The 27,735-nt window shown below is 28.1% G+C and overlaps 2 protein-coding genes across 3 annotated transcripts in view; both read right to left on the bottom strand.

Annotated features, from left to right (window-relative positions):
- The window catches only part of LOC132941374 (uncharacterized), a 40,380-nt gene extending 37,982 nt beyond the window's left edge, over nt 1-2,398 (bottom strand). The window contains exon 1 of the mRNA XM_061009407.1: nt 1,793-2,398. Within this exon, the coding sequence (XP_060865390.1) occupies nt 1,793-1,980 (188 nt within the window). The 5' untranslated portion in view covers nt 1,981-2,398. The remainder of the gene's footprint in view (nt 1-1,792) is intronic.
- Nucleotides 2,399-17,307: 14,909 nt separating this feature from the next.
- On the bottom strand, nt 17,308-26,997 carry LOC132941365 (receptor-mediated endocytosis protein 6 homolog). 2 transcript variants are annotated; one of them, XM_061009392.1, is made up of 25 exons: nt 26,577-26,997; nt 26,027-26,152; nt 25,678-25,854; nt 25,389-25,621; nt 24,912-25,079; nt 24,457-24,676; nt 24,022-24,381; nt 23,800-23,968; nt 22,178-22,468; nt 21,896-22,054; nt 21,675-21,827; nt 21,113-21,273; nt 20,930-21,039; nt 20,704-20,783; nt 20,296-20,585; nt 19,883-20,229; nt 19,732-19,817; nt 19,368-19,615; nt 19,160-19,302; nt 18,960-19,073; nt 18,678-18,889; nt 18,408-18,522; nt 18,258-18,330; nt 17,992-18,195; nt 17,308-17,919 (listed from the first exon to the last, which is right to left on the bottom strand). In XM_061009392.1, the coding sequence occupies exons 2-25, from the start codon at nt 26,135-26,137 to the stop codon at nt 17,788-17,790; spliced, it is 4,356 nt and encodes a 1,451-aa protein (XP_060865375.1). In that variant the 5' UTR covers nt 26,138-26,152; nt 26,577-26,997; the 3' UTR covers nt 17,308-17,787. The 2 variants fall into 2 exon arrangements, with proteins under 2 accessions (XP_060865375.1, XP_060865376.1); XM_061009393.1 differs by lacking the exon at nt 26,577-26,997 and adding an exon at nt 26,244-26,341.
- Nucleotides 26,998-27,735: the final 738 nt, after the last annotated feature.

Consider the following 27,735-nt stretch of genomic DNA (forward strand, 5'->3'; position numbering starts at 1 on the left):
TTTAATAACTAAAACTGATGTCACATGAAAAAAAAATAAAAAATATAAGATATCTAGTTTCAAAGAATTATGCGGTTTATATTTTAAAAGTAGAACACCACTGTATCGATGAAAATTTAAATATCGATATTTTGTAAAGTTTATAGAGATTATATTATAGTCAATAGTAATTTAGGTTTAATTGTATTAAAATACTAGAATTTAATTTCAGATACTATATACTGTACAATTGAAAACAGGTTTTCTATATTTAGCTTTATTTTTGACATTAATTAATTTTTTGCAATTGGTATTAAATTGGTGGTATTTTTTATTTTAAAACTCCTGTGTATTAGTATAAAAAAAATATTTAAATTGCAATTATAATTTTTTTATAAATAATAATTTTTATGAAATACCCTATACTTATGTTTTTTTTCTAAATAACATTGTATAAACTCATAGTTTAACTCCATGATAATCAAGTTTAATTTTTAGATTTGTACGAGTAAAGCATAGAATTTATAAAATATTATTATATTAAAAAAGTAAACATTTCTTGCAAAATAAGAAAATAATTAACGTCAAATATGTATTTTGTGTTATAAATTATAATAACGAGTCTTATTACGTAAAAATGTGGATACCTACTAAAAAAAAGATCATCTCATGTCCTAAAACAAATATTATATGCCTATTTTCTAAATTAATATAATGTCTTTAATTTGTAACAGACTGATTATAAATATTTATTTTTTATTTTAAAATCGATTTATACCAAAATCCATAGTAATGAGTAACCTGGACTTTGAGAGCATATGTTTAAAACTGGTTTCGACATTTACTAGAACACTTTTTTTCATCACAATATGACCATTTGAGCAGTTAGTCGTGTAGTCGACAGTCGTGCCGACTACAGAGAACTTAAAAATACAACGATGATAATTATGTTTCGCATTTATACGATCGATATTTTTTTCACTGTTTTACTCTTCAGATAATTATACTTTTAAGCCAACAAAAACGGTAGTAAAACAAGTAGTATTTTATAAAAAAAAAAACTTTTGGAAAAATAGCAAAAAAAATACAATGTAATTTCAAACGAAAGCAAGTACAATATAATATTATCTAATCATAATTTACAATTATATCGAGTATACCTACCATTATAATTTATAACGACGGTGGTGTATACAAGTATATTGAATATAATGTTATTATAATATTATTATATACAATATAATAAATTATATTATATGTACTACGTGAAGGTACTAGGTACTAACCTAATTAAAAGAGATGAACAGTTAAAAATTGACATTATGTTTAACCTAATAATAAAATTAATATCGTATTCATAACACTATAATATTATTATCCCATTCAATTTTTGTGTTAATGAAAATATTATTTTGTATTTTGTGGTCTGAAATTCTACAATACATTTTTGCCTCGGTTTTTGTTTTTTTTTAATGGTTTTATTTTTTTTTCAGATTTACCTATAGTTTCAAATTCATAATATGCATTATTTTGTTGCACAAACTTTAAACGCTAATACGCTATTATAAATAGTATGCAACTCGTAAGCACCCACAGGTACAATGGTAGATACTAGATACCTACATAGAAATTTTTCAAATTCGCAATATCATGTAGCAGATACCTGTAATTTGATACATTTATTATGCGATAACAGTGTAGCTATAGTTCAGCTCGAAATCCCCTTGTTCATAAAAAGGCAAGTGTTAGGTTGTCAAGTTTATAGGTGCCTATAGGTACTGATTTAAATAATATGATATTGCATATTCGTTACCCGGTATCTGGTGAAGTGAACGACGTCCGTTTAGCTGTCACGTTGCCGGAGCTCACGCGGATCTCAACTTCGCCGTCCGGTAGCACGTCGGCGGACACGGTGTCCGCGAAGGCGGCCGACATCGACGACACGGCCGCCACGGCGGCGACCACGACGGCGACTGCGACTGCAACGGGTCTGCGGCTCATGCCATCCGGTTGCGCGGCGGACGCGGACACTGCGGCTCCGAAACGGCCGGCCGACGGTGGCACGAGCGAATCTTCTCGCGGAAGCGAAAAAGGGGCCACCGCGACGAAAACCGGAAGCGTCCCGCGATAACGACGACAACAATAACGAATAATAATTCGAATTAAATGTTACTTCTGATTTGGCGAGAGAGAGAGAGGAGAATGAGAGATAGAGTAAGAGAAGAGAGAGACGGTCGACTAAGACACGGTTTCGTGTACGAGTTGTATAAATTGTAAAAAATTATTGCGACGACAATCTTGCCGGTAAAACGTGCGCGGCGATTGTGCGCTCGGACACACGTGCGTATAGCGAATGATTCGTGCGTCGACCGGCTAACTAACGGCGGTGCCGGTGGTGCCGCGCGAACAGAAACCGCCACTCCTGATGTCACTCTTTTAGTCGTCGGCGGTGGCGGCGTACACAAGACGTCCCGGCAGACACGCCTACCACCACGCGCCGCTACTATACTTATATGTTGTATTGCTGTGTATATGATAACAGTTCACTATAATACAGAACAGTAAACCTATACATTTGCTGCTCATGACATTGTTAGTAGTTGTTACTATTGCTGTTAGCCACTACTATTCGCTACTGCGACCGATGTATGTCGAGTGGCATAAAAATAAGTGCAGCAGTCAGTAGGGCAAACAGATATTTCCCGCGGAAGGGTGGTCTATATATGTATTTTTTTTTGTACGTACCTATAATATAATATACATGTTGACTCACCAAGCATTCTTCCCGCATTCTTTCTTTAATAATAAATTTGTTAAAATTTTGATTTTTAGGAATATTTCAAAATATACTCAAAAACAACTTTTTTTTAAAATTCTTAATTTATTTTATATACTATATACTCACGAATAGAGATAAAATCTTTAATCGTGACTATACTGAAGGAGTATCCTGTGCCGATACAAACTTTTCAAAGGAAAACCCCCCTTTTTACTGTAAATAATTAGGACATTTTGATGCAACTAATTAAAAATTCAAATGAGTGGTTTCTCAGTTATTAAAATGTTTATACTACGGGTTAGTAGTCCTTAAAAATAGTTTTACAAAAATATAAAATAGATATAAAGATATAATATTAAATATTGTACAGTTGTATTTATTATACTTGGACCATTTTTAAAAATTATTAATATTAATAGATTAATAGAAATCACTAACATTTTCAAATTACCATATCCCATATATTATAAGCCCGTTATCCCGAACCTTTATATTAGTATACGCAAAGTGCCAAAGTCAAATAACTCAAAAACTATTCGTATGAATTTTCAGAAAAATTTTCCACTAAATAATTTACAGTAGAAAAGGTTAGTTCTTATTTGGAAAACAGAAGTTTCTATCTCTTCACAGGGTACTTCTTTAGAAGTACACTATAACTCAAAAATTTTAAAATATTGTTTTTAAGGAGGTACCTAGATATTTAAAAATTCTAAAAAGTAATCAAATTTTGAATAACTGCATTATTGAAGAATAATAGGGTGTAAGCATGCTTAGTGAATCACTCTGTATATTATATTGTATAGTGTATACATTATTATTAAATATTAATCTGTTTTAGTAATAATAAATAGGCTGACAGACCTTCGCTCAGAATCTTTTTTCGTTTGCATTATGCAATGATTGATAAATCACTGAATTCAAATTTAACACGTATATCACAGTGAAGTAGGTACGTAGGTCGTAGGTACCTACTATTAATGACGAAGTACGTAGGTACACGCTACAAGTGAATTTCGCGTCTCCACGCCTATTTTACAATAGAATGGTTAGGAAGATAAATATTTTTTTTATTGCATTTTTACCATATAATGTTCTTATAGTTGTATATACTTCAAATTATATTTTTAACATGAAAAATTACAAAAAAATGAACATGTTTTTTTTGAACAAAATTCAATATATATTTATACAAATAATACTATAATATAAAGAAAATAATGCATAATAAATAGGTACATGGCTGGTTTAGTATTTCACTAAGACTGTGTACAGCAGTGTTGATAAAACAACTCAAAACTATAAACTTATAATGATAAATTAATAGAACGACGATGAGTGTCTAATATATGAGTAGATATTTACTTTATGTTACACATACTTAAATGTTTCGAGCGCCTCTGCTGAGCTACATTTTCGCAAGACGGGTTTTTCGGTGGGTACATCACTCGCCGATGACGAGCTTTCATCATCAATATCCTGGTCCTCCAACTTATACTACGTCTACAGTTAGGATTTTCCAACTTTTTATGGGTAACTTTTTATGCATTTTATGTAACAAAGTGTGCACGGGCCTTAAACAAGTTCAGATTGATTTTTGTTTAAAGAAAACAAAAAATATAATTAAACAAAATATGTATATAGTCTGTGTGTTTAAAATAATAATCTTTGACTTTCAAAAATATTTTTTCTCACGCCATAATATATATAATTTGTGTGTAATGTATAGGTCATGATATTTAAAAATACACGGAATGTTATGCTTTTTAGGCATGTTCATCTTCGTTCTGCCATCAGCTTTAGAGATATCCAGACCATAATTTTTTAGTAAAGGTGATAATTTATTCAAACAATTATTATGAGATACATTAAACTCTATAAATTCCAAGTTTTTAGTTTATCACATAATAATATAATGTACCCATTTTGTTATTTGAAATATACCTAGTAGTATCAACAGTGACGAAGCTTGAGTCTTTTAAATCGAGTAGACGTTAAAAAAAATGGCGCTACGCCTCCCTCTATTTTATAAATTTATTTTATTTAAACTGTCAAAAATATAATATGTTTAAAAACTAGGAACAAAATAAAATATATTTAAAACGTGACTACTTTTTCAAACTTATAATACTAAAACTCATATGTGTAATTTATTATTCCATAATTTAAAATATAATCGATTAAATCGTCTGACATAATGACAAATTACGTTGTATAATAATACAACAAATATTGTAAAAAAAAACCAACCAATATCCACGATACTACGAAACCAAATTTGCGGCGGACGCAACAACGCAATTAAGTGACGGCAACAATTACGGAAAAATAAAATAAAACAAAAATATGAATGACAAGACGCGTTGTATAGCTCAATTATGACCTGCACTCACTTTCAAATTCCCCAAGCATGCCGTGCCCAGAAAGCCGAGACTTTTCAGATTTATTTTAATACTTTATTAAATATTTGGAACTAGACTATAGATATTCAACAATACATTTTTTACATGCACTTGAGGACACAAGTTGAAATTATTCAATTAGGTAAACCGAGGCTCAGAAAATGTCTCTACAATATAGTCCTACTATGTTCTATTCTATTGGTCTGTGATACTAATTTGTGGATCTTCAATAAATGTTTTCTATGGTAAAATATTTATACCTATAGTTAAAAATGAAATAAGTAAGCAGTATTAAAAAAAAAGTAATTAATTTAAGAGATTATTTTGTAATTTTGCTTGTTTGATTTTGAAAAAATGTAAGGCTATACATTTTTAAAATTTTACTTGGGCACTGCAGTGTACATGTCTTCTTTTTACACTTGATAAAAACTCGGGCACAATTATAATATGTGTGGTTTTGTGTTAACCTGCGGACACTTTGGGTGCAGATTAAAATCGCCTCAAATTTTTAAATGATTTTTTAAGCGTGATTATTTTTAACTAGGCGTACTAAGAACACAAAGCACCCCCCCCCCCCTAATTATGCTTATTATCATAACTAGCTTGTGGCATTTTCAAATAAATTAAGTATATTTTATTAGCGTAAAAGTCGGCCTAATTGTTAAATGTCGCAGTTTGTTTTTATTTTCAAATTTATAGTTAAATGTAATACTACGATTAAATATTGTTAAATAGTAAACCATGTAATTTCTTCTACATTAGTAAAAGTATTATTCGGCATTTGAAGTAATATAACCTATATATTGTACTTATTATAAAAAGCTGTATAAATACTAAAATACTCAAATATTCACTCGCAGACCACTCGGCAAGTTGTGCCAACGGCAGAAGTAACCGGATAAAATTACTAAAATTTCAACGTACATAATATGAACGTAATCATATAGTTCTATAGAGCAATATTTTATATTTTACATTGCTAAATAAAAATTCTACAATCTATAGGTACTGAAACAATATTAGGTACATTACAATTTAATTTACATAACGAATAAGTCAAAAAAATATATTATTATTCATTTTGAAGTGGCGCAAAATACATTTTTAATATGGTGCAAATGGAAGTACATTGATATATATACAAAATTGCGCAGATTATACATAATGCCCATCTATCTAGTTTTATGTCGCACAAATTACCAAAACTAATTTTTGAATGTAGCACAAATTACATTTTTTTTTCATATATTTTATATTTATATACATACACTCAAAAAATCATTTAGATTTCAAGCCCTTCAATTATGGAATGCCCGCGGACGGCAATATTATTGAGAAAAATTAAGCGAGGCCGCGAGGGCATAACATATGTGTATGAAAACGATCAATATTATAATTAAATCACTACAAATTACAATGATATTTCGTTATTCTTCAGTTGACTTTTTGCAGAAGTACTAATAAAATTTTAATTGTATATTCCGAAATGTATAATTTGAAAATTTCTGTACTTATATTATATCTTATATACTATGATAATATGCAACTGCGTTTCTGCGTGTCTGGCGTTTGAAATCACACCGGTAGACGTCATCGTTTCGTCAAGACGATAAAATTTTTTTTATATATTTACCACTTGCGTTTATTTTTCCTTTCATTGTTTTCGTTTAATTTATATGCGTATTTTTATCGTAATTTTTTTTTATTGCATTATTGGTACATGTATTATATTACAAAAAAAATTGGACGATAGTTAAGTATCTCTGACCTTGGCTGGTACAACGTTTTTAGGTATACTTCTACTATAATATCAATTATCAATAATCTATAGGTACCTATACAGCATTACATTATTATTACACATTTATTATACTTAACGTGTGTTTTTTACTGATATGTTTAAGTGATCTTTTTGTAGAAAACTGTTTTAAAATCTTTGATAATAGTCTTTTTAAACTGCACAATGGGTTAACCTTAACGTGTCACTTACTATGAATTTACTATACCTTACAGTTGATCACTATAAAGGCATACAATATAATACAATATATCGGCACTAAAACAGTTGATTTATAGGTACAGACGTACAGTTATACATTATTTTATTTAACTTTACCCTGATATTTTTATGCAGTTATTCATTTTAGTACAAAATTAATATTAATCAGAATAATTACCTATTATTCACAACCATAATAGAAATGCATTAACAATTGGTTTTAACGTGAATAACTTGTATGGTTCAACGTTCATTACACATTTCGTACGTTTGTGTAGTAGGTAGGTGTATACCTAAATGCATAGATGAGAGGCTCGGGGGCGTATATTTTCAACGTAGAATAATAACCTCCCTAGTCCCTGCCTCCCTTAAAAACGATTGGCCACAGGTCAGCCCACCTAAGTATTAAAATAGTTCTGGCGCCACAACATTTCATTTGACAATCATTAAAATATTTTGATTCTAAAAAGGGAAAAATATTTTATTATTTTATTTCAGAGTCTGTTGTTGAAGGTAAATAAGAAACAGGGTGATTCACTAAGCATTCTCATATTTCTCAACACCTTTTTTCTTCAATAATGCAGTTACTCAAAATCTGATTTTTGGAATTTTAAAGACTATATTTCCAAATACTTGAGATTGTTTTTACTATACTTACAGGGTGTGATACAAATTACAAACTACTATTTTTCAAATGAGAACCACATTTTATTTCTTAAATTATTTAGAGTGAACGTACATTTTCTGAAAATGTAGACGTATTGGTATCAAAATTCTAACGAGTAGCCATACAGTAGGTTTTGAGTTACCTATTTAGTTTTGTGTATTAAAGATAATGGGTTCGGAATTATATATTATTATTATGTATTCAATATTATATTTTTTTTTATTTTTTAAATCCATTTTTAAGGACTATTTAGTACTATTTAGACTCTGAGTGGAGAGAAAAAAGCTATTGATTTTACAATGATGTGTGTTTTTTTTTTTTGAAGTAGTCACAATGTTCCGATTTTCGATATCAGCACCTTTTCAGATAGAAAAATGAATCTAGTTGGTACTTTTGAGAGGTAAAAATAAAAAATTAGAAAATTGAGAAAACATCAGAAAAAAACAAAAAAAGTGGTAATTTTTACGCAAAACCAATCAATGAAAAAATCGATTTTATTCTTTTGTTGTAACTCGAAACCTAATAACTTTAAACAATTAAAATTTTCCCCGAATATGTATATTATAATTTTATATATATGGTAACATCTTTGAAATTTTTTGGCTATTTATAGACACGCAAATTTTACAAATTTTGTAAATTTACATTATATCAACATATTCAACATCTTGTCGATAAAAAAATGTTGACTTAATAAAACAGCTTAAAAATGTAATGCAAGGTTCTTTATAAGTTTCTTCGATGGAAGTTAAAAGATATTAAAGATATATAAGTATGATTATTTTTATATGCATTCAAAGTTCAAATTTTGACATAATTCATCAAAATAATTTTCATATTTTCAGTTAGAAATACATATAAGTTTTCTTTCCATATAGATAACATTAGACATTTTAATACAATGTTTCTACCTTAAACAAAAATAAAAGTTTTACCTACCTGAAACTAACTATAATTTTTTATGCGCATTTGAGTTAAAAATATTTAAGATATTGGATTTCACAGGTAAATTAACGAATTTTCATTTTGAACTTTTTAAATCCAAGAATTTTTTCAATCTTTTCTAATTTTATAAATTATTTTTCAGTTAGAAATTCATTTAAGTTTTTCTTTTCATAGCTAACATTAGAAAGTTTAATAGAAGATTCCCCACAATTTGTTCTACCTTTAACAAAAAAAATGTATTTTACCGAAAGTAACGTTACGCTATATTTTATAGCCATGCGATATTTTTGAGTTTTATTAAATTTGACTATATTCAACAAGTATAATAGGATGACGCAACGTCTCCGATCAAAATCGTTTTTCATATTATGCATTGGTTTATTATTGAAATCTAATAACACATCCATTAAAATGACATACTCAACAACTATACTAGCAGGCGGTACCCACTTGTACGCCGTTTTAACTTTTGAAGTATAAATATTTTAATAACTGAATATAACTACTCGTTCAAATTTTTCTATTTTTCAAATGTAAAAAAAATGTATTTAATCAACAATAAGTTATGATGACATACGTCAATGTAACTTTATTTAATAAAAAAAAAAAAAACAGTTCTCATTTAAAATATAGAATTTTGTATCACCACAGGATCATAGGCGGAAATCCATTAAAATTTCAGGGAAGGGCTAACATTATTAACATCAATGTAAGTGGGGGGGCTTCGATCCCATACAACTGAAAGAGAAGGGGGCTTGACGGAATTTGGGGGAGGGCTAGGCCCTCGTAAGCCCTCCTCCCCCCCGATCTTCACCTATGCACAGTAAACTCCTAGATAGTACAAAAAAATTCTAAATATTGTCTGAGTATATTCAAACTATTATTTAAGAAAAAAATTGGGATGAGTAATAAGAATGCTTTGTGAAATAAAAATGTTAATAAAAATAAAATTTAGTAGTTAAGTTTAGTCTGTCAGTTTAGATATTAATGTATTATGTAGGTTTTTAATAAAGATATTATATTAAAGTATTTTACTATAGTATATTTAATTCGTTTAACTGTATTTGTGACTAAGTGACTTAATATACTAACAAATATCTTTTGGAATTCAGAATGCTATATTGTGCAATCTCTATAGTGGTGTATTATTAGTCATGTCACAGCTATAGCTAGACCCACTCATTCCAGAAATGTATAAAAAAACCAATGTATAGTATGGTATTAGTCATATAAATTAATATACCATTGAGGCATTGATGAATTGATTTTATAATTATATTATACTTTTAGTATATGGTATTAGCTAATTGAATTCAAATCGCATTTCAAACTTGATTTTGTTGTTTCACATAATAATATATAATTATTTATTAAATGTTTTTTTTTTTTATTTGGAGTAATTTACAGTCTATACATGTTCTTAGTATTATAAGTAGGTTTGATGAGTGACAAGTAAGAATGATATGAATAATAAGATTAGGGATGATACCCAGTGGTAACACCCTATAAGTGACAGGAATAACAATGAAAAGATATAGGAATAAAAAAAAAATTGTTTGAATGTTAAATATCTATATTAGAACTAATTGCAAACGTTTTGATGTTTCTGCAATATAAATGTATTATATTTTATAATTTAATTGTAATAAATAAATTTAAAACCACCTACCAGCATAATAGTAAAGTTACTCAATGAATTATTATTGAGCATAATGTACGTATGTTTCCCCGCCCAACCTCCTTCATCACTTGAATTTTTTTCAAATTTTTTGTTGCAAATATTTATAATGGAATTTGTATGATAAGAACCAGAATTCTTACGAATTTATTTTTAAAGGAATTCGCAAAATAGCTATTGGGGGTTGTAAAAACTTTTCACAAGCCTTCCTACAAAAAAAAACAATTTTTTGCAAATTTTTAGTACTTCTTTAGACTCTCGAAATGTTCGCAAAATCCATTCTCACCGAATATTTTTAATATTTGGCATTTCCCGCAGCACTTCCAAAAACTAAAAATAGCTTTTTGCATATTTTTTATGCAAATATGTGTTTCATAATTTATTTGACCACTATCGATGTTTTTATAAAATCTCACAATATGGTCGTTTAGAACAACTTAGAGGAACCTTATGTTACATTTTCGATAATGTTCCACTGAAGTGGAATTAATATTTAATTTTCTAAATTTAAATTTTTTCAAAATTTATCTAGAATAAACCACTACAGTTTACCGAATTACAGTGCGTGTGTTACGTGCTGTACAATTTTTGCGTGATTTAAACAATATATATTTGTAATGAGTACACATAGACACATAGTCAATAGGTATTTTATAGGTAAGTAGTACTTAAAATAGTTATTATTACTTATTAACATTGATTTTATAAAATAATCTTTCTAGTTACGATATGATTGTTTACAACGTAATTACCTACAACTTATCAGAAAATATATTATGCTACAGACCAGAATACAACAATGATTTTATATTCATACAATTTTTAAATCTTCTATATTAAATCAATACAGCTGTAGTGTACTAGTGTACCGCACATATTGACGCGATAAATGATATAAATACAAATATTTTTAAATATATATAAATACATATTTGTACACAATAATTTTAATTTTACTGTGACGACTATCTAATAAATCACAATATTATTATCGCCACCATAGTTGCAGTACCTAGTACAGTAGTACCTATATAATATGCGTACAATACGATCGTAAGGCTTAAAATATAATATTGTAATTTGTGTTTGCTGAACTATGCCAATTTAAAAGTTGCCAACAAGTTAAAATGCATTATGTAAAATGTAAAACATAGCATATTATAAATATATCATAAAACATGGCTTTCTCTAGGTTATAACATATAAAAAATCAGTCATAAATCATATTGGCACACTAAAACAATAATATTATATTCATGTTAACATCATAGAATAATTTTTATTTGAAAAGCACCTATATTATTAAGTATCTATTTTGTATATTAACATTTAAATAGGGTTTTAACATTTAATTAATTTTTTTTTTAGTGTTAACAACGTAATCATAATTTTTTAAGTGATAATATTATTTATCATTCCGTGCGTACCTATATTATATTCCTGGAGTTCCTCGCATGCATACATATTCTACATTAAATAGCTGCATTATTGATATTTATGACGTCAAATGCCTCAAATAAACTTGACCCGTACAACATAGACTACGACTACGTATGTTACATATTTATATGTCATGTTGGCATGTATCACGTATTGATATAAATATGAACAAAAATATTAATCTCAAAAAAATCTATTTTTTAATTTAATAATTTGTTAGGATTTTTACTTGATAAGTACCTATGTAGTAATAATTCACCAGAAACATATTTCGCACCTTTTGCAAAATGTGTACGATTTGTGCTCAATATATAATATATATATATGTATAATCAATGGTATAATGTATATAATATGTTTATAATATAGTCTGGCTAATATTATATAACAAATCCATTCATTGTCCGGGTAATTATATCTTCAGTGTAATATTCCAGGAAGTATAATATATTTTGTATTTGAAGTTTGTTGTTCGGACGCAAAATTCTACCCACTCTTCAAAATGTTTTATACCAATATAGAAAGATTTTCATCATTTAAAATCTAATAAATGTAATTTAAATATATAGGTATAGCCGTATAGGTACAGTAAACTTGTTACAATATTACAATTTACAACACTATTGTATGCTAATATTTTAATCACATATTCCTGTTGAAATTAGTAAACCTTGGTTTAATGTCAGCTGGCCGTTGGCGCGTAGCATTTAATATTTAAAATAAAATATTTATTTTATAGCAATATTTTTTAAAAATAATTCATAAAATAATTTCGTAATTAATTAATTTAAAATATTGAATATAATTACAGGTATATTATAAAGTACGTACAAATAATTATAAGAGTAAAACATTTTTCCAATTGATTTATACATAAATGTAAAGATTTATAGGTACAAGGGTATTTAATAATTTAAGGTACAGTGGAACCTTGATAATACAACATTTATAGGAAACCATATTTTTTTGACTTTCTGGGTTTCTAATAAGAAGTTTTCAAAATATAATTAATTCGGTACCTACTAGTAGTACCTATAACAGTAACGTAATTTAATTTATTTTCATAGCATAGGTACTTAATAATTTTGTATACGAATAGTATATTCTACGTTCAGAATAATTCATTTTAGATTCTGAGCGGAGCGATGAATGTATTAATTTTACAATGATGTGTTTTTTTTTGTGTCTGTCATCACGTTTTAAGACAGTAAAAATACTTAAATTTTCTTCAACAGTATCTTTTCTGATAGGAAAGTGAATCTAGTTAGTACTTTGGGGGGTCAAAAGTAAATATTTTCTTTTTAGTTCATCACCTTTCGTTGTTGCCTATGTTTTATATATAAACTACAAAGCCTACTAATTTTATTTTATCTTGATATTAACCTTGATGACAGCATATAGGTAATTCTCATTGCATGCGGAAATCCTCCAATTGCCGAAATGAGTCTCATGTTATTTCTTAAGTTAATGCACCTAACATCTTATAATGTACATTGCCAATTAGTTATCGTTATCGAGTATTGACGTTAAGGGGATTGGAAGCGGTTATTTTCTGTCTCTGTCTAACATACGTGGAACATAGGAATTTAGATGTGTTTTCATTTCAACGTACCGATTGATCAAATGAAGCGATAAGAATTCTAAAAACAGATTTGAATTTATCGTCAAGTCTACTTGAGATCGACATTCCCAGATTTTTAATTTTATTTTTCTCCAAAAATGTAAATATTTCATTTCCCTTTTAGTACCAATTTTTTAGAATTTAGGGGGATAAAATCAAAAATGTGGGGAAGTCGATCTCAAGTAGACATGACGACAAATTCAAATCTGTTATTAGAATTCTTATCGCTTCACTTGATAAATCGGTTCGTTGGAATGAAAACCCGTCTAAATTCCCATGTTCTACGTGTATTAAACGAAAGCAAATCACCGTTTCCAATTCCCATAATCGTTAGTCGTTAGTCATTAATCACTTTATTAATATTTCTCATGAGTTATAATTTATATAGAAATGAATACCTACATAAAATATACTTATTTATAACAATAAACAATAAGACAGTACGCTTGGCCAGCAATTTTGAAGAAAATCTCAAAATAGGATTATAAAATATGTAAGTATATGTATATTATAATTAAAAATTAAAGAAGTATGCATATGAAAAAAACAATATATGATTAAATAAGCATGTTTATTTTATTTGGAATTTAAAGAGGATTTCATCCATTTTCCAGAGGAAAAGGAACGACCAAGGAACGAATTCTTTTTTATAAGGAACTTGCCAAATACCTGGGTATAATACTATAATAGTTGTAGCCCAATGACCAAACACTAGCATTGGTATTATTGTATTTATAAATCTCCGATCTGCTACCATTAATCTGCTCAACTCTTTACTCACATTATCTTTTAAAGAAAAATGTAAGATTTTAGGATATTTTATTTTAAATATAGGTAAAATGTCTTATGTAGTTATGTTTGAAACAACATAAACCTTCTATAAAAACCGAAGAATACTTTTGTATGACACTCTCAAGCGTTAATGAAGTTACGTCGAAACATTTAGGTAAGATCTTCGATTACAATTCATAATTTCTAATGGAATAATTCATGTGGGCTATTATTTTATTATTTATATCTTATTTTTCACAAAATGGTTTAACCAAATTAAAACTTTCCTAGCCTAGATTAAACAATTTACTTAAATTTAAGTCTATAATATCATCTAAATCTAGGTATACTATGAACATTTTCAGTTTTATTTTTACAAAGTTTCTTATAAGTTATAAGATAACAAATCTTTGAACAATTAGGTAGAACATGAATATGATTTATACTTACAACTTGGCTTTGAATGAGACCAACTACTCCACTACAGTATAATACCAATATGTCATTCGTCTTTGTCCCATTCGACTCTTTCTTGAAATGATTATTTGATGCCGATTGATTAGTTTTAACATTAGACTTAGCATACCTACTTGTGGTTTTTCCTCTTCATCGTCTTATGAAAACTAATTTATTAACGAAGATCCAGTTTAGTGAAATCTTTACCAGCTGATTCAAATGCTAAGTTGAATTCCGTGAATTTTCTTAATGTCAACGACCTTCCTGACAGCAATCTCTGCCTAATATTATTGTATTTACATATTACCAAATATTCTTGATCCTGGCATGGGGGGGGGGGGAAGGGTGCTCGGTCAGCCCTGGTCGTCTAAAGGGAGGTTCACACTAAACCGTGTCGTGTAAAATAATCACAGTTACCACAGTTACCAAACGATACCGCATAGTTGAATTGTTGAATATATTCGTTTGATAACTGTGGTAACCGAGATTATTTTACACGACATGGTGTAGTGTGACCCCCCCCCCCCCCCCTTTAGGCACCAATAAAATATATTTGTATTATAAATTACGTAATCTAAAATAGAAAGGTAGGTATAACCAATTTTTTTTTAGCAATCCCTGTTAAAATTGTATGGATCCGCGCTTAATTTGATCTCTTGACGTATCAATGTATTATCTGATGAAAGTGCGAAATCGCAATGCTCAAATAATTTTTAAGTGCCCGTATTATGTATCGAATCACTGATTCATTATAGTATCGTGTCTGCGCTCTTTAAACTTACAACACTCCGTAATAAAATTCAGCTTTAGATTAATTAATCGTACTTCTTATCATTTAGCTTCAATGGCTCACTCAAATCTCTTAGGACAAATACCCATCATTGTATAAAAATGTCGAAAAAATTAGCGGCTTTCCGTGAACATACATATATTTAATTTAATAACACAAATAACTCGTATCGTTCAATGCATGCATTCAAATTATCCTCCTTCGAGCACAATTCTAGCATAATCTACCCCATTTTCCCTATGTAATTATTGTTAATTTACGTACATTACATCTTTTTTTTCTTTTTTTTTTTTTTTTTTCATTAAAAGAATAATTACAATCTATACAAACATTTTATACAATAAGTAATTTTTTTGATAGACGTACATTACATACGTTATATATTTAGCTAAATAGCTTGTACTTTACTAAATTATCTTCGTCACCATTATGTAATATCTTGTAGGTATTCTAGAAGAATATTTTAACCCCCAAGTATTTAACATCTTCAGCTCGTTCTAATAAGTATTGTCCAACTCCGAGATTTTGTATAACTTTAGACTTTCTCGTAATAACTATTGTACTTATAGTAATTGGTAATTCAAAGTGCAAACTTTTACTATTACCTAACAGTTTTAAAGTGATCGTCAATTCTGTTTTAGATTAACCAAGGATTATAATTTATTACTATTTTTTTTTTTTTATTATTTATTGAACTTAAGCCCGGCGACTTTGGCCATTAGCTGTTGTTGTGGTTATGAACTGTGGTAGGGGTAAGGTTGGTACGGTAGGTTGGTTTTACGATTGTTTTTTAACGGTTTTTACGGTAGGTAGCAAATTTATTACTATGTCATCAGCATAAGCTATCATTAATTTTTTGTAATTTAAAATATTATTCATAGGTAGGTACTTGAGTCTTTTAAAGTTTATTATTACATTGAGACACAAAGACATTATCAAAGGTAATTTTTTGGCCAAAACTGTAATCGACCTACTGTCCTACTGTATTACTATTAGTAAAATAAACTATTTTAATAGCAATAATATCATAAAATATAATATATAATATTATACTGACTTAGAATCGTTTTTGTGTACTGTGATTTTATATCATCGGATTCAAATGTAACACCCATTACGATGACCCACACGACACCCAATGTACAGTAGAGCGGTACTCACTTTCCCACCTTTTTACTTATTTATGTTTTAGTTATTCAGCTTTTTTTCCATTTATTTACCAGCCAAATATATTACAACATTCCCAACAACTTTAAATAACCATCAACACCACAGTCTACATAATTTATTTTACCATGGTCAGAACCATTTATCTATCATTTAAATTCACTGTCTCAGGTTAGGGAGTATGTATAAAAATGTCCAAACTACCCAGATATTGTATTATTAATTTAATTGGTTTCAATAGAAGTTGTTTAATGTTTTACGTGTATTACTAAATTGTAATAATACAATTTGAGTTTAATTACAAAAATGTCAAACAAGTTTCATTACAAAATATCAGTGGTTTCAAGTTATATATTTTCGTTAATACAATTAAGGAAAACATTTAAATAATTGTAATAGTTTAGTTATGATTTTTGTAGTATAAAGAGGGTAGAACATTTATTTGTTTTTATTTATGTGTAAATTGATTGGAAGATTATTTCTTACCAAAATATAGTCTTCTGATTCAAAGAAATAATTTACATAACAACTGGTTTTTAATAGATAAGTTAAAAATAAAATCAATTATTATTTATATAATAAATTTATCAGTATAATTGAATTAATAATATTTTATTTTTATAGTATAGTAGTAATATATATTTAAAATGTTTTACAATATATATTTTATTTTTAAATTAATTATATTATAATATTCAATAAAATTTGTATACAATAATAATTTCAGTAAAATTAAATAAACATTCTTATTTATAAAGTTGAATATAATATAACAGTTAAGGAGGCAAATTACGTAAATGAAAAATGATAAATATTGGCTAAAAATATTTCATGAACTATATAATATATTTATATATACGATTTAGACATTGAAGTAATATCATCAGATAAACTAGTACAAATACTTTTGGGAATATTATTAGAATACAATGACAAATTAAATATGAGATATTGGTATTGTTTTTTTACACAACTGAACACCTTTTAAAATACCGAGATGTTAACTAACTTAAAACGATAAATAATAAAATTAAAAATACACATAAAATATATAAAATGTATATACCACACATACAAACCTTGGTAAAACTTCTTTTTAGTTCATTGTTTTAATAAATTCAATCGCGGCACAAAATTGTATCCACCAATAATGTTCTTCGCCTTCTAAACGATCACCATAGAAGCTATTTATATACTGAACAGTAGATAACAATGATGGAGGATTCGCCTAAAGGAGACAAACGATACCATACATTTTAAAAACACCCAGGTATTAATTAATAATTATAACTGTTAATACTTTAATAAGAACATAAACGAGAACTGGTACTATATCATCAGCAGCTGGATGCATATTGCCATGTTCACCGGCCATTGACATCAAATTTAAAAGAGTTGTAGTGCATCGAAAAACACATTGCAATTTGTCTTTTGGTGTCTTGTAAGCTGAAATCGCTGAAATCTCAGCTTGAGCAGAAGGCCAAGGGCATTCAAAATGAAATTCCTAAAACAATTCATTGTATTTTTATTTTTACTCATTGTTTTTAAAAATAAATGACTACATACTTTAGGAATACGTAAATCATTGTGTGTAGGGACTAAATTCTTGGACAAATTAGACATATGCTCACGTAAAACTCTAAAATTACATAATGGAACATTGATGTTTGATATTTACTGGTTAGTAATACAATTAAAACAACAAATTTTTCTTACTGATCTCTATAAAAATCTGCATCACCATTAGGGTACATTGCTAATGTGTATACTCTACTAATAATCGCTCTTTCAATTGTCAATTTTGCATCATCAATTTGATCATAGCTAGCACCTATAACATTTGATAGCAAGAGTTGGTATTTAGACATTAACAATAAAATCATTATGAAGTTTAATATTTAGTCAATTTGTATAATAATACATTAATACACAGTCAGAAATAAGTTAAAATTTTGTATAGTTTAATAGACTAGAGAAATAGATTACTTTTCCAAATATTGTTGCGTTTCATTTCAATTTCAAGTGTTGACAAAAATCTATTGAGATGTTGATTTTTCTCGTCAGCTAACTTGCTTTGTTCAAATTCATCAATAAACTCCAAAATCATTTGATTGTTTTGTTCTAGAAATATCTGCACACATTTTGTAATCAAAAATTGATGGCACACTTCACGATCACATTTGATTTGTTCCAACAGTCTTAAAACAAATTCATAAAATTGAGAAACAATTACACACACATTCAACATATAATTTAATGTTTAAGTACCTGTTTAACTGGGCTATACTAGTTAATAATGTTTTTCTACACTTCACAAGATATGTAATATAGGGTGCTCTAGATTTATAGTCCTCTTTTAATGCACCAATTAATTTTTGACAACTGATAAACAATATATAAAGTAGTAAATAAGTACTATAAATTACAATTCGTGCATTTTAACAACGTAATTATTTGCCATATCTTACCTGTGTGTATCGAACATCTTCATACACCTAATTGTTTCATGAAGTCTAGCTGATATGAAATGATCGTTGAGATTGGTAGCTTCTGCCAGTTGGTATTGTAATAAACCAACAACTTCATTATCCTTATCTCGCCATGTATTTAACTTTTTAAAACAATTAATTTTTATAATTATTTATTATTTATTTTTTAATATTATTATAATTTTACCATAGGTTTAGACTCGGTTTCATTACACCAGGGTACATATTGTATGTCAACAGTACTCAACACAAGTCGTAATTTCTTTTTGGCATCATCAAATGAGTATTTTTCAAAATCAATATTTTGGTTTAACTCTAACATAGAATCTTCATCATTCTTTGCGGTTCCTGATTTTTGACTAGAATTTTTTTCATTTGTACTCAATATATTGCTGGGCTTTTTACGGTATTTGGCTAATATATCTTCAGAAGATTCTATTTGATAATAAATAACATTTAAAATATAATTATCAAAATTAATAAACATTTAATAATAAAAATAAATAAATGACATTATAGATAGTTAAAACTAAAAATAATAATAAACAAACCATCGAGAAGAAGATTTTCGGATAAACTATTATTCAACATTAATTCATTTCCACTACTATTACTACAGCCTTGTAATGGATCATAGCTATAAATAATAACAATATTAGTACTCACTTTATATTATTTATTAAAATATATTATGAAATTTACCCTAATTCATCATTTCTGTACCATTTTCCTCGGCGATTTTTAAAAGAAATTTTGAAGTTTTTGAAAAACCCTTTTTTATTTTTACTATCGTCATCAAATCCTTCTCTATCGCCACGTTCTGCTGTCTTATCAAAACTAATACTTTTTGTGATTAAATTTCTATTATTTCCCATTTTTGTATTAATTGGCACAGTATTGGTACTAGTTTTCATTGTTACAACTGAACCATTCATTAGCATAGGTTTAGGTTTAGCTCCCAGGCTGCTGCCACTGCTACTACTAGTAGATGCCAAACTGCAGGAACTCATATGCAAACCCAAATTTGTATCACCATCATCGACTGAAGCCTATGCCCAGTAATCAAAATATCAGTGTCTTTAATCAAACATAAATAATTTTTAAAATAGATTTACTTCTTGACTAGATGATGGCTGTGGTCTATGAGAGAGTTTGGGTGGTCCAGTAGGTGTTTGTTCACTAGAAGTGGACAACATAGAAAATGCAGACCTAGATACATTTAAACCTGTTTCAATTCTAGTTGATGGGACATCATCAGGAGAACCAATAAATTTATTAGTATTTGATTCAGCACTACTATCAGACACTTTTCGTCTTTGTACTCTATTGTTAAACGACAAAGCAGTTTCCGACCGTAAAATACTCTCTTGTTGTATTTCTACTATAGGTCTAAATACATTTGGTGCTAGAATAAATATTCAAATTAATTTAATAAAATGTAACAGTAAATTTAACTATTTCAGTATGAAATTATAAATGTGTTAAAAAGGATTTAATAAAAAAATATTTAAACTTAAACTTACAGTAATGATAATTTGAAGAATCATCAGTTCCATCTATATCACCTCGGTTTTCTAACTCATACCTTAACATATCGTCTGATCTAAAATTACAACCAATCATATTATATTTTAATATCACTAAAATTACTAATGTAGATAATCATGAAAATAAAATAAATCTTAACCAGATTTAAAATAAAATAAAACAATAAAGTAAAAATTAAAATAATGAAGTTAAAATCTTTACCTTGCAACACTAGCTGTATCGTCAGTATCAACTTCAGCTAATCTATCAGTGTCAGAAGCAAAAACATCTGTACTCCAGGCTTCAGACGCAGTTTCATTAATATCCAATATCTAATTTTAATTATTTTATAGTTAGTAATCAAGTTAAATCAGAAAATATTTAAAATAGATAAAAACTATTAACTTGTTGATTATTAGGAATGGCTTGTGATTGTGGTGGTGGTGGAAGTTGAACACTAATTTGAGATCTATCAGATTGATCGAGTATTTCATTATCACTTGCTAAAACATCCATACTCCACGTGTCTGATACCATGGATGATGTGGTTTCATCACGTCCCATCCCTTAATATTTGTAAAATTAAATTGCCATCAAGATTGGAATTTAATATTTATTATTTATTATTTAATATTTTCTCAACCCAAATATTTGAGTAAAAATGTTTAACAACATCATTTTTTCATAATTTAAATTTAGTTTTATAAAAACTACTGATAGCATATCCATAAAGGATACCACTTAACTGAAGTGTTATGATTTTAAATGTAGTCGTATATTAATCTATATTTTAATTTATAAGGTCCTAGGACATTTTTTTTTATAAAATATTATGTTTCTGTTTTTTTAAAATGTTGTGACTTAGGACTTTGAACGTACGACCCTTTATATTGCAACTTCAATAAAATATCATCATACTTATAAAATAATTAAAAAGTATTTAAGTATTCATCAAAAATATGTTTACCTTGCATCTTAGATTTTATTTCAAATTTGCCAAATTTATCATCTAAATCAAATTTACATTGTTTTGCTGATGGATTTATACGAGCAGATGGTGTTGGAGGACCATTAGCTATATCTTCATTTTCTGTTACTTGAGATGATGGTGTATCGCGCCCTAATTAATTAAATAAATAAAACTTAATATTTTTTTTGTATAAAAATATATTTATTAACAAAATTAACCTGATATATTCGGTGTTCCTCGTCCTGATACATTTGCAGAAATCATGTCTGATAAATTATCATTTTGGTCCTGGTCAAGTTCCACAGATGACGGAACACTATGGTTTGATGCAGCCTCTGAGACAACTTCTAAATAATCACTAGTATTTCCAGTGTCCACTTAAAATACAAAAGATTAAAATATATATATTTAGTTGTTATAAAATAAATGTTGTTTTCAAGAACAATCATTGTTTTTATGATACTAAAACTGTGAAATAATTATTATTTATAAATTCTTACCAATAGAACCTTCATGGGATACAGAATGTAGAGGTTTTTCTTTTTTTTTTATAATTTCATATAGTTTATTGTTTTGTTCGCCATCTTCTTCGAGGTTTAATTTTTCAATTTCTAAAACCTTATGCTCAGGTAACAAGCCAATGCCTGAGTTAAATGTATTCTCAAATGGAACAATAAGGACTTTTTGATCAAAATCTTTTTTAAATTTGTCATCATCATCATTAAACCCTTCTGAATTAGAAAAATTTAAAATATTTGTATTTGGTAATACTTTTCCAAGAGACGAAGCAGCTAAAATATACAATTATAATATTTATTTATTCGCCAATAATAACAAGGATTTATACAATTTAAAAATATCAAATAATATTGGGTTAATCTTCACTTAAGCTTCTATTAATGTAATATAAGAAACAGTTCACAATAAAAAAATACGATAATACTAATAAGTATAATAAAAGTAACAGTATTACCAAGGAAATAAAATAAGAATGAATATGAAAATATGCAAATAGGCTATAAATATCTCAAAAAGAGTCAAAATATTTTGATAATTGTATGGTGTATAGAAAATACATTCAGTTAATGTATGTATACACGGGTATTTAGTTAGACCAAAAAAAAATTAATTTTGTCAAAAACTGATTTTGTGTAAAAATTTAAATTAACTATTAATTTTTTGTTTGTGTTTTTCCTGATACTTTTAAAAACTACAGGCAATATTCAAATTTAACTTCTTCAATGCAGAATTTTAGATTCACTATTCATGTTTGAAAAGGTACTGAAGTTGAAAATTGTTTTCTAAGTTTGCGCCGCAGTATCTTTGCTGCAATAGAATTTTTTATGGTCCAAAAATAAATTTGAAAACCCAACAATGGCGATGACGGAAATGTTTACGATTATGTAAATACAAATGTATAAATTGTGTATAATTTAAATTAAATAAATATTTTCATAATATTTCCCATTATAATTTTTACTGGTTTTATTTTTTATTATTAATCATAATATAACTTGGGGAAGGGCGCCCTTAGAAAACATTGATTTAAATAGGGCGCCGCAAGCCAAACATTTTGGGAACCCCTGGTTTAGAAAGACAAAAAAAAGAAGACACATCATTGCAAAATCAATGCATCAATCGCTCTGCTCAGAATCTAAAATTCAATATAATGTTGGAAAATTTTAGATAGAAAAATTACATGTTAAATTTAAAATGATGGTGATAGGTGACTGTAATTAAATTAGAGCCGCTTGAACTGTAATTAAATTACTATAGTATATAATATAATGTGGAAGTCTCAATAATTCGTCTGTATTTAAAAATAAATAAACATACATTATTGCAGTATAATTTATTTAAATTATTTTAACTGTAATATTTGTAGATATTGATACAAGGCTTGCTAACCTTGTATTTAAATATAATATAATATAATAGTAACACTTAATTTACTAGTAGTATGTGGTAAGTACATTAATTAATTTAGATATATTATTTTGTTTTTAGAATTAATGTTCTTTACTGAGAATTTTTATAGTTCTTTGCATATTTACAGTGGTATATGTATATAACAATATATTATAAACACACAAAAAAGATAAGTGTAAAATAGATTTCTTACCAGTTTTACTAAGTATCCCTAGCTTTTTCTGTTCGATGGGTAATTGAAATTTATCATTTGAATTATTATCAGGCCACATTATTGGCATATTCATCAACAAATCAGCCAATTCTTTTTTATCTGACTCACTTAATGTTCCATCATTTGAAACCACATTTAGGAAATTTACCTAAAAATGCAATTTGTAAGTATTTATAGTAATAGTTGATTTGAAGTGCTTACAAAAGTTTGAAGTTCCTCTTCGGTAAATAATGCAACGGATCTAATTAAGTTTTCTAATTTAACATTAGAATTAACAGTTAGATTTTCATCATTCAAAGAATTTCGTGATGATGTTTTTAATAGAGCTTCCATTAAGCTAGAAATGCAATCCTTATTGAAGTGCTGATACAAATCTTGAACTTTATTATCGATTGGTTCATATTTGTACATGGCCAACATTTGAATTATATTGGCTACTTGAATAAGATTATAACGTGCTATTTGAGTAATATCAGCATCAGTAATTCCATGTGGTTCGGGGTTTACGATTGCTGGACAAATAAAATATGTAAAAACTAGATTTACACAAATACCATAAATCTAAAATAAAATATAAATATATTTTTCATACATCCAAGTTAAATAATAAAATACAAAATGCAAAATATATAATACTTGTTTTTCAGTTAAAGTACTTCCAGCAGTTAATAACGTATGAATTTGCCTCACAAGCCAACACACTGAGCTTGGAAAGCAGTAAAGACTTTCATTGAGGCTATTAATGAATTTTGAAGCGATTGCTACCAGTTGTTCTACAATAGATTTTCTATAGTTTTGTAGTTTTAAATTATATTCTGAACTTTCTTCACGAGTGCATGTTCTAAGATGGGAAAATCTAAAATTTGAAATTAATACATATTCAGATTCTGTTACCATACACCAAATTTTCCTATTGTTTTAGTTAACAGATTGTAGATATCTTTATAAATAATAATAAAAATGAAAACCTACAGATATAATATAGAATACTAGGTTTTTTAAATTAACAAATAAATTAAATTCAAACAACATTATGTCAATATATTTGATTTATCAAATTGATTTGAAAATCAAGTTGATGGTTTATTTACCTTAGTTGAGCTTTATCCGGATCAATATCGAGGTACTTTTCCTCGTCTTTTAACAACTGCATAATGGGGTCATGAAAGGCAGCAGTCAAAAATAATTTTGCGGAAAATAAACTTCCATGGAATGCTGAATACAATCTTGAAAAAGCACACGATCCATGACTTAATACCCTAAAGAATTTATCCATTTATTATTATTTCTTTATTTTTAATTATCATCATAACATAGGAATAATAATAAACACACACACATAAAACAATTATATATATATATATATTCATGTTGCATCCAAAAACCACACACTTTATCAGTTTTTTTTTTTTTTTTTTGAACAAGTATAAATAGGTTATAAACAATAAATTATACATAATTATAAGTGAAGGGTTTTAAGTACAACAATTTAAAAAAATGTGCGATTATTTTATCACAAGTGTGCAATTTTGGAGTCAACAATATTCTACTTTATCAAAACAGCAAACCTGCGAGGGTTATCTGCAGGTATTAACTGTAACACAGCTAAATGTCTGAGTAATTTTAATATTAAAACATTATCCTCGGCCATCAAACAAGATCCAAACACTCCAGATAAAGTGCAATTGATAACCTCTGGCATTTTGTTAGTAAATAATCGGTCTCCAGCAGCTAAACAGTTTGCTAGTAATTTTGGATTTTTACGCAATTTTTGCACTAGAACACCAAATCCTTGTGCATTCTATAAACAAAATATATTAATTAATTTGTTTATTTATTATATAAATACAGACTTACATCGTAGCCAATTGATTCATGCACTTCGACAAAATGTGCATCGTCCAGATGTTGAGCGGTTTCACAACAATCAGCAGGGGTACAATCTGGATTTGACAAGACTAATTTGTTGAGATTTATTCGCTGTTGAGTTGTTATCCATGCTTCTTGGGCCAATCTATTCGATACACTAATTACCTGTTAATAAAAAATATTTGTCAATTACAATTTAAAAATTTGTTCATAATACTATAATAGGTCAGTTACATGATTAAACAAAACATATCAGCATAAGACTTTAAACAATAAAACTTATAACATAACAAGAGTGAATATTTAACCAACATTACAGTAATTTATAAACATTCACCTGTTCGTTCAATGTTTGCAAATTGTTCAACTCGTATTGAGTGAAGAGTCGTTCTTGTCGCATATGTGTGGCCAATTCCATGAGATCTTGCAATAATGTTTGATCTTCCATAATTGCTTTGGTTTTCTATTCACAAAACAAAAACACATACTTAATTAATTCATTTCATTAGTCAGCTAATTGTGTAGTCTAATAAGGACATTATCACAAAAGATACCTAGGTACTGATTTTAATTTTAAAACTTTCATTCGTCAAGAAATAATCTCGAATCACAGTCACAATTGGTACTTAACGAATAACGACTAATAAAGGGGGTTGATTATAACATTTTAATAATCATTTTAAATTACGCAATGTCAAACATCAAACATATGTGTTTGTTTAGTGTAATTTTTTGTTTTATCGTTATTATAATAATTGTTATTACTTCTTCCATTACTTCTGGTCACGATTTGCAGACAATTAAAACATTATTATTTCATAACAACAGGTATCCAATTATAATCATTCTGATCAATTAAAAAACAATTATGAAAATAATAATAATACCTAATAAATAATTGGTCCCGATGTTGTTCATAAAACGATACTTCTTCGATTTGCGGTTGCCGGTTTGTACTACATGATAGTTCGGAATCGTTTTCGAAATAACACTGCGATTTGAAAATGAAAACTCAAACTCAAAACGAAAATATGCAATTAAATGTAATTAGTAAATTAGGTAAATATAATAAAACGTAAAAAACAGACGATAACGACGCAGTCCAAGTGCGACTACGACGACTGATAACGATTAACGAAGAGTAAAAAAAAATCAAACCCGTTTAAAGCGGAAAGAGGCGGAAAACGCAAGACAGTGGCCTATACTTGAAAGTTTGAAACACTTCTTTCTGAAGTTGTACAGGCTACATCAGCTGCAGCCGTCCTGGTACGACTTACTTATTCTAAGACCGTGGCTAAGACAATCATTTTATCATAATATATTCACAGATATAGATAATATTTCATGACCAAATGATAACAGACGTGCGACACTGTCAAGGTTTATAGATTATCCATGATAAAATAACATGTACTGCTGTGAATCAGCATTTTTATTCCGGGCAACGGTAAAGTTAAGATAAATTTTGAACACCATTCACCGAATATTAAATAACGAATTGAACAAAGTTTGAGTCATAAAGAGTTGATACATTTAACGGGCAACGAAGTGCTCGGGATCAGCTAGTATATATATATATACACAATATATGTATAATATATAATATATATGTGTGTTTTGACAAGAGAGTTGGGGATTGTCAATAAGCTTCGTTATCGAAACGAGTAAACGACTACCTACGATAAAATCAAAATATTAATCATAGGCGGATATTGGGGGGGGGGGGGGACTTGGAGGGGCTTCAGCCCCCCTGAATGTAACAAACCACACTAGATGTCAAAATAAATTGTGTATTTTCATATACCTAGTATATATTCTTGGTCTTGGTGCCTCTGCTAGAATAATGTAGGAGTACTGAGTAGCCACTAGTTAGTAGGTTGAAGCGTTTAAAAATGTATGCTTACACTAATGGATAAGACAAAAATGTTAAGCCCCCTCCCCCCCCACGAATGTGACTAAATATCCGCCTATGATATTAATACTATATGAAAGAATAATTTACATTCAAATATGAAACTTTAAAATAGAATATTCGATCGAACTTTA

Source organism: Metopolophium dirhodum, chromosome 3 (genome assembly GCF_019925205.1).
Source record: "Metopolophium dirhodum isolate CAU chromosome 3, ASM1992520v1, whole genome shotgun sequence".
Lineage (NCBI taxonomy): Eukaryota > Metazoa > Arthropoda > Insecta > Hemiptera > Aphididae > Metopolophium > Metopolophium dirhodum.